The 16,072-nt window shown below is 41.2% G+C and overlaps 1 protein-coding gene across 4 annotated transcripts in view; it reads left to right on the top strand.

Moving 5' to 3' along the window:
• The window catches only part of HAND1 (heart and neural crest derivatives expressed 1), a 326,296-nt gene that overhangs the window by 233,018 nt on the left and 77,206 nt on the right, over nt 1-16,072 (top strand). For 2 of the 4 annotated variants that reach the window (XR_011030601.1, XR_011030602.1), the window contains one exon: nt 15,519-15,600. The exons of 1 other annotated variant lie outside the window; for it this stretch is intronic. Coding sequence is in view for 1 of the 3 variants with exons in the window: in XM_068278343.1 (XP_068134444.1) it covers nt 13,624-14,118; nt 15,519-15,620 (597 nt within the window). In the remaining 2 variants the exon portion in view is untranslated. Of the gene's footprint in view, nt 1-13,316; nt 14,119-15,518; nt 16,041-16,072 lie in introns of those variants that run through there. One more of the 4 variants, XM_068278343.1, reaches the window with a different exon arrangement.

Genomic DNA, 16,072 nt, shown 5'->3' with positions numbered 1-16,072 from the left:
AAAAGGGAAAATCCTTCTTAGGATTCTCTATTTTAACTATGTCTATCTTGAAGCCAATCCTGACATCATTTCCTCCCTTACTCTCCTCTGCCTGATTGTGTATGTACTGCCCACCCTCCTCCCAGTCTTTAGGCACTCCCACCCTGCTCTGCAACATAAAGTTGTTTCAGCCTGAGAAATGTTGGCCAATCAGAGAGGAACAGAGGTGTTGCATTAGTTATGTCTGAGGGGGAAGTAAAGAAGCAAAAAAAAGACAACCCAGCATGCCCTGCAACTTTGTTTGTGCAGAAATGTACCAAATAAGACTCAGGTAAACCAGGGAATGATTATTTATCAACAAGAAAAGTAATAGTGATTTTTAACTTTTGGGTTGCCTGGTTAGCATCCTTATTACTTGTTTACCAGATAAAAATCAAGAATTGATTTTTTATTTTATTCCTGACATATACACTTTAAAGGGAACCAGAGAAGATGAAATATACATACCTTGGGCTTCCTCCAGCCCCATACGCACGGATCGCTCCTACGCCGCCGTCCTCCGCTGCCTGGATCCGCCGCCACCGGGTCCCGTCATTGCCGCGAGTCGGCCAGTCGGGCGGTGGACGCGGCCAATTCTCCGCATCACAGGGTGCCCTCTCCATACAGTTACGCATGTGGCTGCCTACTGCACAGCCGCATACGTACGGGTATGGAGGGAGCCCCTGTGATGCGGACAATTGGCCGCGTCCGCCGGAAGTGACGGGCCCGGTACCGGCGGCTCCAGGAAGCTGAGGACGGCGGCGTGGGAGCTATCCAGGCTTATGGGGCTGGAAGTAGCCCCAGGTATGTATAAAATCATTTTCTATTTTGGCTGGCCATGTCACATGTCACCTCGGAACCCTTTAAAGGATTCCGAGGTGACATGTGACATGATGAGATAGACATGGGTATGTACAGTGCCTAGCACACAAATAACTAGGCTGTGTTCCTTTTTTTCTTTCTCTGCCTGAAAGAGTTAAATATCAGGTATGTAAGGGGCTGACTCAGTCCTGACCCAGACAGGAAGTGACTACAACTTTCACTGATAAGGAATTACAACTATAAAATACTTTCTGAGAGCAGGAAAGAGATAAAAAGGCTCAATAGTTCATAGATTTTTAGCTCTGGCATATTTCAATGAATTTGTCATTGAGCAAAAACAATAAAATAGTTAAAAACTTAAAAAGTAGATCTAAACATAAAATTAAACTGTGGAATATCTTAAAAGGTCATTTTGCTGTCAGATAGACAGGCAGGCCCGTTTCTAGGGGCCGTTCAGCCGTGCGGCTGCACTGAGCGCTATTGGGAGGAGGGCGCTGTAATGGAGGGGGGAGCCGCAGCAGCGGGGAGGGCAGCCCGACCTCTCCCTCCCTTCCACTCCCCGGGGCGCCCTCTGTGCTCCCCCCTCAGATGCAGAATTAGCGCAGGGAAGCGCTGTAAATAGCTACTCACCTCCTTGGTTCCAATCACCGCTCACTCGCTAGCCGCCGGTCTCCTCTCTGCATAGCCGGGTATATACATGTATGCGCGTCTATGCAGAGAGGAGACCAGCGGCTAGTGAGTGATCGGCGATTGGAACCAAGGAGGTGAGTAGCAATTTAAAACGCTTCGCTGCGCATTACACTGCATCTGAGGGGGGAGCACAGAGGGCGGCCTGGGGAGAGGAAAGGAGGGAGAGGTCGGGCTGCCCTCCCCGCTGCTGCGGATCCCCCCTCCATTATGGGGGGGGGGACCTGCCCACCTACCTACCTAACCTATACTGGGGGGCAGCTACCTAATCTAAACTATACTTGGGGGGCACCTACCTAATCTAACCTATACTGGGGGGCACCTACCTAATCTAACCTAAACTGGGGGGTAGCTACCTATCTAACCTATACTGGGGGGCAGCTACCAATCTACCTAACCTATACTGGAGGGCAGCGACCTAATCTAACCTATACTGGGGGGCAGCTACCTATCTAATCTATACTGAAGGGCAGCTACCTAACCTAACCTATACTGGGGGGCAGCTACCTAACCTAACCTATACTGGGGGGCAGCTACCTATCTAACCTATACTGGGGGGCACCTACCTAATATAACCTATACTGGGGGCAGCTACCTATCTAACCTATACTGGGGGGCAGCTACCAATCTAACCTATACTGGGGGCAGATACCTAAACTAACCAATACTGGGGGCACCTACCTAATCTAAGCTATACTGGGAGACACCTACCTATCTAACCTATACTGGGGGGCAGCTACCTATCTAACCTATACTGGGGGGCAGCTACCTAATCTAACCTATACTGGGGGGCAGCTACCCATCTAACCTATACTGGGGGCACCTACCTAATCTAACCTATACTGGGTGGCAGCTACCTATCTAACCTATACTGGGGGCACCTACTTATCTAACCTGTATTGGGGGCACCTAGCTACCTAGCCTATACTGGTGGCAACTATACTGGCTACCTATATTGGAGTCACCTACCTAACTAACCTATGTTGGGGGCACCTACCTATCTAACCTATGCTGGGGGCAACTATTCTGGCTACCTATATTAGAGGCACCCACCTAGCTAACCTGTACTGGGGGCACCTACGTATCTAACTTATACCGGGGGGCACCTGCTTATCTAACCTATACTGGGGCAACTATACTAGCTACCTATACTAGAGGCACCTACCTGGCTAACCTATACTGAAGGCAACTATACTGGCTCACCTATGCCTGGCCATCTATACTGGGTGCACCTATGCCTGACTACCTATACTGGGGGGACCTATAGCTGGCTACCTATACTGAGTGCAACTAGACCTGGCTAACCTATACTGCGGGCACCTATACCTGGCTCCGCGGGGGGCGCAATTTTTACACTCTCGCCCTGGGTGCATTTTAGCCTAGAAACTGCCCTGTAGACGGGTCGAATCAATTATTTCCGACAGGTCTGATCTGATTTCTTATCGTTTTTCTGATCAATTTTGTATAGAAGTGATTGGTAAATCAATTTAAAAAATGATCAGTAATCATATTGGACCTGTCGGAAATAATCAATTTGACCCATCTATCTGACGGGAAAATTACATGGTGTGTACCGGGCATTGAGCAGACGTACAAGCACTTGGACTGTAAGCTCTTTTGGCGAGGATCACCTATAGCTATCTTGTATCCCTCTGAATGTCTGTCTCATGTATGCCATTGAATGTACAGCGCTGCTTAACATATTAGCTTTTTTTAAAAAATTAAAGAATAAATATAATTGTTGTTATAGAATAGATTTCAGATTGTAAGGGCAACCTCCTCCAATTATCGTTGGTGTATGTGGTGTATCAATTCTACCAGCGCATCCTATATTAGCTGTGTTGGGTGTTTTTATAGCACTGTTCATTTGCTATTTTGTGTTTTTCTACCTGTGTAGTTGGAAATTCTTATTTCATTATGCGTGAACTGTGTATGCATGTGTTACCTATTATTGCCTATGATAATGCCAAATAATAATAAAAAATAATAATCAAACAGCATGGTGGCGTAGTGGTTAGCACTTTCGCCTTGCAGCGCTGGGTTCCTGTTTCAAATCCCAGCCAGGTCAACATCTCCACGGAGTGTATTGCCCCGTGCCTGTGTGGGTTTCCTCTGGGCACTCCAGTTTCCTCCTACATCCCAGAAATCATACAGATAAGTTAATTGGTCCCCCCTATATTGGTCCTAGACTACGATACATACACTGCACGATACATACATAAACATAGGACTATGGTAGGAATTAGATTGTGAGCCCCCCTGAGGGACAGTTCGTGACATGGCTATGTACTCTGTACAGCGCTTCGTAATATGTCGGTGCTATATAAATACTTAAAATAAATAAACAGCAGCTGCTATGAAGATAGGGGTATAAGGAAGATTAGTGGGACCTCTTCCCTCCTGTAACACATAATACCTTTAATAAACAGGTCCAGCCATTATTACAGGCACCGGTCCCCTAGCATCTACGCAAATACTGCTGCAGACAAGAGTCACTGTTTGCATATAACATTGAGGTTTGCAGGAAGATACAACAAACACACGGGTGTGTCAGCTTGGCATAATGTAGACACATGTTTTGCTGTTTAGGTTCACAGTGGGGCATTGCATTCCATGTAAAGCAGAAATGTAATGCAACCAGTGGTATAGCAATAGGAGATGCAGAGGTAGCGACCACACCAGGGCCCTTGGTCTAGAGGAGCCCATGAGAAGCCAGCCTACAACTGCTGTATTAGTTTTCCATAGGTGCTATGGTTGCAATGATCACCTCTATATGTAAACACAGACAAACAAACAAACACAGAACACTTATATCGCGCTTTTCTCCTGGCGGACTCAAAGCGCCAGAGCTGCAGACACTAGGAGGCGCTCTATAGGCAGTAGCAGTGTTAGGGAGACTGGCCCAAGGTCTCCTACTGAATAGGTGCTGGCTTACTAAACAGGCAGAGCCGAGATTCGAACCCAGGTCTCCTGTGTCAGAGGCAGAGCCCTTAACCATTACACTATCCAGGATCTTCTCAAAAAATTAGCATATTGTGATAAAGTTCATTATTTTCTGTAATGTACTGATAAACATTAGCCTTTCATATATTTTAGAGTCATTACACACAACTGAAGTAGTTCAAGCCTTTTATTGTTTTAATATTGATGATTTTGGAAAACCTAAATTTCCTATCTCAAAAAATTAGCACATTTCATCCGACCAATAAAAGAAAAGTGTTTTTAAAACAAAAAAGTCAACCTTCAAATTCAAATAATTATGTTCAGTTATGCACTCAATACTTGGTCGGGAATCCTTTTGCAGAAATGACTGCTTCAATGCGGCGTGGCATGGAGGCAATCAGCCTGTGGCACTGCTCAGGTGTTATGGAGGCCCAGGATGCTTCAATAGATGCCTTAAGCTCATCCAGAGTGTTGGGTCTTGCGTCTCTCAACTTTCTCTTCACAATATTCCACAGATTCTCTATGGGGTTCAGGTCAGGAGAGTTGGCAGGCCAATTGAGCACAGTAATACCATGGTCAGTAAACCATTTACCAGTGGTTTTGGCACTGTGAGCAGGTGCCAGGTCATGCTGAAAAATGAAATCTTCATCTCCATAAAGCTTTTCAGCAGATGGAAGCATGAACCCACTTTTGAACCAGAAACAGCGGCAGAAGCGCCTGACCTGGGCTACAGAGAAGCAGCACTGGACTGTTGCTTAGTGGTCCAAAGTTCTTTTTTGGGATGAAAGCAACTTTTACATGTCATTCGGAAATCAAAGTGCCAGAGTCTGGAGGAAGACTGGGGAGAGAGAAATGCCAAAATGCCTGAAGTCCAGTGTCAAGTACCCACAGTCAGTGATGGTCTGGGGTGCCATGTCAGCTGCTGGTGGTGGTCCACTGTGTTTTATCAAGGGCAGGGTCAATGCAGCTAGCTATCAGAAGATTTTGGAGCACTTCATGCTTCCATTTGCTGAAAAGCTTTATGGAGATGATTTCATTTTTCAGCACGACCTGCTGGCACCTGCTCACAGTGCCAAAACCACTGGTAAATGGTTTACTGACCATGGTATTACTGTGCTCAATTGGCCTGCCAACACTCCTGACCTGAACCCCATAGAGAATCTGTGGGATATTGTGAAGAGAAAGTTGAGAGACGCAAGACCCAACACTCTGGATGAGCTTAAGGCCGCTATCGAAGCATCCTGGGCCTCCATGACACCTGAGCAGTGCCACAGGCTGATTGCCTCCATGCCACGCCGCATTGAAGCAGTCATTTCTGCAAAAGGATTCCCGAGTCCCGACCAAGTATTGAGTGCATAACTGAACATAATTATTTGAAGGTTGACTTTTTTTGTTTTAAAAACACTTTTCTTTTATTGGTCGGATGAAATATGCTAATTTTTTGAGATAGGGATTTTGGGTTTTCCTGAGCTGTATGCCAAAATCACCAATATTAAAACAATAAAAGGCTTGTACTACTTCAGTTGTGTGCATTTGAATCTAAAATATATGAAAGTCTAATGTTTATCAGTACATTACAGAAAATAATGAACTTTATCACAATATGCTAATTTTTTTAGAAGATCCTGTACTTGAGTAATGGTAATCAGTAACTGTTCCACTCCCCTGCTCATACCTTTCCGACACTGTGGCTGTCTCCTCCCCTGCTAACACCTCTCTGACACTGCGGCTGTTCCCTCCCCTGCTCATACCTTTCCGAAATTGCGGTTGTCCCCCCCCCCTGCTAACACCTTTCTGACACTGCGGCTGCCCCCTCCCTGCCTATACCTCTCGGATACTGCAGCTGCCCCCTCCCCTGCCTATACCTTTCTGACACTGCAGCTGCCCCCTCCCTGCCTATACCTCTCTGATACTGCAGCTGCCCTCTCTCATGCCTATACCTCTCTGACACTGCAGCTGCCCCCTCCCTGCCTATACCTCTCTGACACTGCAGCTGCCCTCTCCCCTGTTCATACCTTTCTGACACTGTAGCTGTCCCCTCCCCTGCTAACACCTCTCTGACACTGCAGCTGTCCCCTCCCCTTCTTAAACCTCTCTGACACTGCGGCTGTCCCCTCCCCTGCTTACACCTCTCTGACACTGCAGCTGTCCCCTCCCCTTCTTAAACCTCTCTGACACTGCGGCTGTCCCCTCCCCTGCTTACACCTCTCTGACACTGCAGCTGTCCCCTCCCCTGCTCACACCTCTCTGACACAGCAGCTGCCCCCTCCCTGCCTATACCTCTCTGATACTGCAGCTGCCCCCTCCCATGCCTATACCTCTCTGACACTGCAGTTGTCCCCTCCCCTGCCTATACCTCTCTGACACTGCAGCTGCCCTCTCCCCTGCCTATACCTTTATGACACTGCAGCTGTCCCCTCTCCTGCTTACACCTCTCTGACTCTGACACTATGGCTGTCCCCTCCCCTGCCTACACCTCTCTGTCACTGCAGCTGTCTCCTCCCTTGCTTACACCTCTCTGACACTGCAGCTGTCTCCTCCCTTGCTTACACCTCTCTGACACTGCAGCTGTCCCCTCCCTTGCTTATACCTTTCTGATGCTGCAGCTGTCCCCTCCCCTGCTTACTCCTCTCTGACACCGTAGCTGTCCCCTCCCCTGCTTACACCTCTGTGGCACTGCAGCTGTCCCCTCCCCTGCTTACACCTCTGTGGCACTGCAGCTGTCCCGTCCCTTGCCTATACCTCTCTGACACTGCAGCTGTCCTCTCCCCTGCTTATATCTTTCTGACACTGCAGCACTCCCCTCCCCTGCTGTTCCATCCCCTGCTTAAACTTTTCAAATACTGCAGCTGTGCTTGGTAGGTTTTGGTGCTCTATATGAATTGCTTGAAGAGTGCCCAAAGTAAAACTTGCACTGGGGCCCCTAGATCTTTAGTTATGCCACTGAATGCAACAGAATGGGAAAGACGCCGCACATTATCCGCACATTACATACAGTGAAGCACACAGTCAAGTATGAAGTTTGTTTCACGGTTAACGTGCGTGTTTTTTCAGTAAAGCATTGGGATGCCACACACCATTATACCGCAACGCACCGACTGCACTGTGAACATCATATAAGAAGGGCATTGCAGTGTGGAAAGCCGCATTACAATGTGGCCATTACGCACCATTGTCAACATAGCCTCAATATAATTTGAATGTGGAAGTGATAATATTTTTACTTGCAGTATATGAGCTTCTGCTTCACCGCACTGTAGTGATAGTGGCAGACAGCATGGTCAGTGTCCAGACCTGGGTGCAGCAGATTAGCCTGGGAAAATACTTCACACAAGAACAAGTCTCTACACTGATTGCAGCGATCACTTGTCTACGCCCACTGAATGCTTCTTCTGTTTACAAAGGACCCTTTTTGATTTAATTTTTATGTAAATAAAGTGACTAATTATGGTAAAAAATAAATCTGATGTTATCTTGGGTTCTTTGTTCTTTGTGCTTTCTCTGCTTTTTATTCTACTCCGAAGTTGGCCATAGACTAGGATGGACATATGACTATAGTCAGATTAGATTGTGAGCTCCTCTGAGGACAGTCAGTGAAATTACTATGTACTCTGTAATGTGCTGCAGGAGATGTCAGTGCTATATAAATACATAATAATAATATAGTAGGACATTAGACTATGACAAGGATTAGATTGTGAGCTCCTCTGAGGACAGTCAGTGACATAACTATGTACTCTGTAAAGTGCTGCAGAAGATGTCAGTGCTATATAAATACATAATAATTATATGGTAGGACATTAGACTATGACTATGGTAGGATTAGATTGTGAGCTCCTCTGAGGACCGTCAGTGACATGACTATGTACTCTGTAAAGTGCTGCAGAAGATGTCAGTGCTATATAAATAAGTGCTATATAAATACACAATAATAATATGGTAGGACATTAGACTAGGACTATGGTAGGATTAGATTGTGAGCTCCCCTGAGGACAGTCAGTGACAGGACTATGTACTCTGTAAAGTGCTGCAGAAGATGTCAGTGCTCTTTAAATACATAATAATAACATGATAGGACATTAAAGTATAACTATGGTAGGATTATATTAAGAGCTCTTGTGGACAATCAGTGACATGATTATGTAATCTGTAAAGTGCTGCAGAAGATGTCAGTGCTATATAAATGCATAATAATAATATAGTAGGACATATGTCTATGATTATGGTATGATTAGATTGTGAGCTCCTCTGAGGACAGTCAGTGACATGACTATGTACTCTGTAAAGTGCTGCAGGAGATGTCAGTGCTATATAAATACATAATAATAATATGGTAGGACATCAGACTATATGACTATGGTAGGATTAGACTGTGAGCTCCTCTGAGGACAGTCAGTGACATGACTATGTATTCTGTAATGTGCTGCAGGAGATGCCAGTGCTATATAAATACATAATAATAATATAGTAGGACATATGTCTATGACTATGGTAGGATTAGAGTGTGAGCTCCTCTGAGGACAGTCAGTGACATGACTATGTACTCTGTAAAGTGTTGCAGGAGATGCTGGCGCTTTATAAATACTAAATAATAATAATAAATCAGTTCAACGTTTATTATGTAGCACATATCTTTATGAAGTCTCAAACACAAGTTTTTATGACATCTGTATTATGGCTGAAGATTTGTATTTTCTTTTTGTTATGCTACTTATCTATACCCTATTTAGACATCTGTATATTAAACAAATATGTTATATTTGTCCTATTTACAATAATTCAATAACAATAATGTGTACTATTTAGTATTCTTCTGTTTTAATTGCACCTCCTTGGTAGGACTGTTACAAATAAATATAAATATAAAATGTATCATTGTAAGTGTATTAGAACTATTTTATACAATCTGTAGTGTATGGCAGAATCATTTCAGCAAGTTTATTTCTTTCTTTTCTAGTATTTTTGTATAAGCTGTACTTTAAATGCAATTGCATGATCCAAACGCTATAATACACATTATGCCTACATGAATAATAATAATAATAATAACATGAACTATAATAATATCTATAATAATACACACATTATAGAGCTTACTTTACCACTAGTTTTCTTTATTCCTTTTGTACTTCTTTATATATATTTTTTCTATTTTATCTTAAAATGTGTTTCATTTCAAATATATTTGTGATCTGTTTGTTATCTTTTATAGCAATCGATATATAGGTGAGTTATTAGAAGTATCTATTGCAAGTTTACCATGCAGTGACTGATAAAACTATATATAGACCAAGTAGCTCACTCTATCAGAATACCTCATACATTGTATATTTACACTAAGTTAACTATATCCAGAGGTTCACTATAACGAGAATATATATATATATATATATATATATATATATATATATATATATATATATATATATATATATATATATATATATATATATATATTGTTGTTGTTATTAAATATTTGAATCAAGCAGTGCAAAACTGTGTGTGTATACTGTAATAAATATATATATATATATATATATATATATATATATATATATATATATATATATATATATAAATAATGTCCCCGCTCAGGTAAGGTGGAGGTCACCGTTTGGGGGGATTAGGGTTAGGAGCACCATAGCTGGACCCTCATTACTGATCAGACCTCCCCAGGGACCCCCTGATAGCAGAATAGCCCCAGATAGCCCCGTCTGATCTTTATAGCTATCTTATCACATGTTTATGGTGGGACTGCTCTCATTTATTGCCGGGGGACCAGAGATAAGTACAAAGACATTGCGGGCACATTATCGGCCACTGTGACCAGTGTGAGTGGCTGGAGACCCCTCAAAGCTCTGTGGTGACATATATATGGATGGGTCATTATCTCTGTGATGCCCGGGGAGTGCAGCTATGTCCCCAGCAATGTCCCCAGCAGCACGAGTCAGCTGTGACATGACACACGACAATGTCACTATATAATGTGTATTGTGTGAACCAGGAATGTATCTCCAGTACCCAGTATCATGTTATTATTCATGTATCACCAGTACCCAGTATCATGTTATTACTCATGTATCTCCAGTACCCAGTATCATGTTATTATACCAGTAACCAGTCCAGTATCATTATTATTCATGTATCACCAGTAAATCACCCCAGACTCCCCCCTCTCTGCCCCCCAATCATGGAAACCTCTGAGAGTTTTATCTCACATTGAAATACATATTTATCGTCTCTTACGTTAGAAAGAATTTGCGTAAAAGAAAGCGATTAAAGTAACCTCAAACTTCAGAGATCTGGCTTTTACTTTTTGAGTTGAAACGGAACTTAACTGATCAGGTGCAAAAACATCTTCCACTCAGGAGGAAAAAAAAATATATATAAATACTTTTTAATTCTAATTGACTTCAGTTAGTTCTACATTTTCCTACTTAACATCAAGGCTATCGGGGTACTGGGGATGGTATGATGCTAATTATTCTGGGTTTAGGCAGATTTTATGTGAAATGTACGCAGGCTGTAATGAAACAATCAAATACATCATATGCTACCTTTTCACTGACCCAAATCCAACCTGTTTAAATATGCATAATATTTGCATCAACTCAAAATGGTTAAAATCTGATAGACTCTTCTAAGCATAAGCAGTCCTCTATCTATCTATCTATCTATCTATCTATCTATCTATCTATCTATCTGTCTATCTATCATCTATTCATCTATCTTCAGACATAGCTATTTGTAAATCATATAGTGTGTACTGATCCTAGTATTAATCATACAATTGTTTTATATAGTGCCATGTACTGTGGCCTGGCCTATAGTGTGACATCCCAGGCAAGGAACATAATACACAGGGTGACATTAACAGCTAACATAACATATCTGTATTACAAGAATCAGTAGAGGGGAGAACCCTGCCCCTATGTTACACTATGTCATGAATAACACAGGTATGATTTATTAAGCCTTTCAGTTGTAACTGTGCAAGGATTTATATTCAAATACATGTGTCAGTATTCAAGTCAGTATTCAACCTCCACACTATTCATGCCAGGATAAATTCAATACATTCAGAACAATCCATGTATTATTATTATTATTATTATTATTATTATTATTATTATTATTATTATTATTATTATACGAATTACTTTCATTTGTCTTATACGTTAAATTGCTGTTTTTTCTATTTCCATTCGGGATCTGCAGTGGGTCATATTTATATAATGTAAAATGAAAAAGATACAATTTATACTGTCGAGTTTTAAATCGGATATCCGCTGCTGGATGTCTCCCTCTCATCTCTCTATATCCCATCATTCTCCCATTTCCCAGAGAAATTTGTGAATGGAGATAATAGAACCACTATTTTGTGATACAGTGATGTGTGTGCGATAAGTGTGCGATAAGTGAGCTGCTTGTCCTGAGGTTTAATGAACACGGATGCATTCTGTTGGTTGCAGTATAGTGCTATCCCGGGTCAGTGATGATAAAATGAGCTGAACAATATAAAGAAAGTACAATTCAGCTGACGATAGGGTTGCACATTCATATATATGTACAGTATATTGCAGTATATATAGTTATATATTGAGTTATAGCTGTATATTGAGAGTTATACCGGAACTGAATAATATAAAGGGCACACAGGGCACGCATGCTGCTATATATATATATATATATATATATATATATATATATATATATATATATATATATATATATACATACACATACACACAGGTTATATATAAGATGAAAGTTGTAGGATCAAATGTGACAATTATTGCTACCAGTGTTATTGTTATTATAGGTGATGTTATATATTGTATATTATATTATAGGTGATGTTGTTGGTGTGGTAATATTATTTTTAATAATATTTTCTATACTAGTAGTAGCAGCAGGAGCAGCATCTAGCAGTAGCTGTGATATTAGTATAATTTCGTCTAAATATTATTATTAGTGTTAGCAGCTGCAGTAGTCGTAATGTTGGTATTTTTCTAAGACTAACTAATAGTAATAATATTCATTTTTGTAGAAGTAATGCTATTATTATTATAATATATATATATATTAGTATAGTACTGTAATACAGTAGTTGTAGTGATAGTTGTATTAGAAGATGCAGTGTTACCATGTATGTAGTAATGGGTAATGTCACATTACTAGTGTAACTACTGTCACATTAGAACTAGTTGTCATGGTTTACACACACACACACATATATATATATATATATATATATATATATATATATATATATATATATATATATATATATATATATTCTGCATTTTTCACATAGTTCTTTAGCCCTGTCCGATGCAGGGCAGTTTCTCCAGCCTGGCTGCTGCACAGAGCTATAGGCAGGCGATGTCTGAACAATATAAATCGTGACAGGCAGGCAAAAAATAAACGTCACAAAAATGTAATTTTAAAATGCCATACATGGCAAAAATGAATCATAAATGGAATCATACAATTAATAATAATACTACTAATAATAATAGCAGCTCCTGTTCTATGTGTTCCTTACCCGGCCCCATATTTGCTCATTAGAAAACAAATGTCATGAAAATGAAATGCTGGTTGTTGAGTGTGAAGCAATGAGAGGGTCTGCTGGCATCTGTAAGCGACCCTCGTCCATCATTCAGGAGGACAGACCGTTAGGTGAGACTGGAACGCTATAAAGAAGTTCCAGGTGACTTTTCCCTGCACCCCCCCCCCCCCCTTCCTCACTTCTGATTGGCTGCAGGCAGAGGCTGACATCAGGAGCTGGGGTCCATATAAAGCTTCCTGGGGAGGCAGACAAGGGTTAATCAGCTCAGAGTAGCACAGCCTTGCCTGGATCAGATCTGTTATTGTATCCCGGGCTCCCTCTTATCCTTTCTTAATCTTAAACCTATAGATTGTGGTTTTAGCAGTTTAGCCCACCGTGTTCTCTGCTGGATACTGGAAGAAGGTGTCTGAGGAAGGCTTTGCTCAGGAGGTGGAAACGTGTCATGTAGGAGGCTGATTTCTGTTCTGCAGTCTCATGGGGTCACGCTGAGGAGCAGCCAAGGGAGCCAGGTTGTAGATCACTGGTTGTAGATCACTGCTTTGTCTCTGTGGAGAAGACAAAAGACCTCAGCCAAGGTTACCATGAACATCATAGGGAGTTACCACCACCAGCACCACCATATGGTGCCAGAACCTTTCATCTACACGCCGACCTCGAGGTGCCACCAAGAAAGACCTTTCTTCCAAGGATGGGTCCTCAACCCTGGGGAAGTGTCACCAGAATTCGCCACCCAGCCCTCCTACAGCCCCGAGTATGGCACGGTAGGTCCTGCCCAGACCAGCAACCGCCTGGAGGCCCTGAACGGTAGGCTGAGCAGGAGGAAAGGCGTCCCCCCCAAAAAAGAAAGGAGACGGACTGAGAGCATAAACAGCGCCTTTGCCGAGCTCAGAGAGTGTATCCCCAACGTGCCAGCCGACACCAAACTCTCCAAAATCAAAACCCTCAGGCTGGCCACCAGCTACATTGGCTACTTGATGGACGTCTTGGCCAAGGACAGCGAGCCTGGGGGAACTGAGGGGTTCAAGGCTGAGCTCAAGAAAGTGGACAATAGAGACTGCAAAAGGAAAAGAGAAGGGGTGAGTTCCAGTGCTGACCAACCACATATGCCTTGTTCTTTCCTAGGGTGAATTCCAATCCAGATATACACCGTTCTTTTCTTGGGTTGTCTATTCCACATATACATCGTTCTTCTCTAGGGTGATACATATTTCTACATTGTTTTTTTCATGTCTCTCTCCCCCTCCCCCCTTCACTAATTCAATTAACTTTTCTTCTGAGTTTTCTCCTATCTGAAATATTACTTTTGAGCACCCATCAGCTTAAAAATACTAAAAGTAGGCAAAAAAATAAAAATACATTTTTTTTGAATGTTCTTGCTGGACAGGGGCTTGAAATGTTTTTTTATTGGTAAGGTGGAGCAATCTGGAGTAGAAAACTCAAGAAAAAAGTTAAATAGTCTCTCCCTTTCTTGTTCCTTGTTTATTTCTCTTTGTCACCACTCCACTTTCATTCCATTTTTGCCATTGTCTCTTTCCTGTATGTTGATCAACTATATTCACTTTTAAAGTAACATCCTCCATAAAATTATGATAAAAACGTTTTTTTTTTCACTTTTAAGCTTTATTGTTAGCAAAACAAACAAATACAATAAAAACAGTAACCTAACAGCAGTAAAAATTGCAAAAAGTAAGGTTACATCAAAATTATAATAAAAGTTGACATCACCATTTATGTACCCTTACCACTAGGTTTAAGTCATTTCCTGTACAGAAATGTGTTTATATTTTTGTTAAAATATATTAGACTGTTATTGGCCATTAATGTTGCACCAAATAACTGTAAAGGGATTTAACCCTTAAAGTGTGGGAATTTTTTGCCCACATTTTAACTTCTTATCAGGGACAAAACGTTAACCAAAAAGTTCTACACTTAACGCTGCCTTGCAATTTTTCGAAAACCATACAACTGTTCAAAGTTTGGTGTTGGAATAAAATATTTCCCACATGCGGAAATTCAAAGGAAGTCCAAAACCCTTGAGATATGCAGGACAAAGTTCAAGCTGGGTTCTTAAGACAACTTCATATTTTCAAAACAATCTTTTAAATGGGACTGGTACATTACACAGAGGCGGATGAATCATTTTGACTGCTTGCTTAGTATTTACCATACATATCCTACATAAAACTAACAACAGACAAACATATGAAGAGGGTGTTTATCATTCTGTTAAGTGTCTCATAAAGTCTACAATTAAATCTGCAGTTTTCTTCTCTAATAGAAAAAAATGCTAAAAATTGCACGAGTCTAAAAAATGAGTTTTTCATTATAATTTTTTTTCAAGATAATATATTGTAAACATTTTGAGGGGAAGTGATTATTTTTTTTTATTATTAATTTATACTTTTCAGACTTTTTTTAATTAAAAAAAAAACTTGAATCAATTTTTAACTTTTTATTTGTTTTGTGTTGTTTTTAGCAGTGTGAAGGATTCTGGGGTACTAGTCAACCAGGAGAGAAGAAAATGAAAGGTCGAACAGGGTGGCCTCAACAAGTCTGGGCATTAGAACTGAACCCTTAAATACTACCAAAAACTCCCCAAATGCACTGCAATTGTCCTACAACACGAGAGACAGAAGGAACTTAATCACTGAGCACTCTTCTTCAGGCTGGGTAGGAAAAGACAGATAAAGTTATGTGCAATTAAATGGAAAAAAAATTATATATATTTTATGGACAATAGATTTTTTGTTGTTGTTGTGAAGACAGGATTGTGCACAAATGATTACCACGTGTTTGCGTGAGAAGTCTAAAAATTATAAACTGCTCTCAATGGATCTGTATGAAAAAAACAAGAGAATGTATATAGAAAAATTTAAGAAGAACAATATTAAGAAGAAAATGGACAAGTGTGTACCATCACAATGACTCAGGGATTTTTTTTTAAGTCTTTTTTTTTTTTTTAATACACATTTATGCTACAGAAAGTTTTCAAAAATATCATGGCAGCCACAGCAAAAATTCTACAGGTTT

This window comes from Hyperolius riggenbachi, chromosome 3, assembly GCF_040937935.1.
Source record: "Hyperolius riggenbachi isolate aHypRig1 chromosome 3, aHypRig1.pri, whole genome shotgun sequence".
NCBI lineage: Eukaryota > Metazoa > Chordata > Amphibia > Anura > Hyperoliidae > Hyperolius > Hyperolius riggenbachi.
The sequence above is the reverse complement of the archived record's forward strand: the minus strand, read 5'-3'. Positions and strand labels throughout refer to the sequence as shown.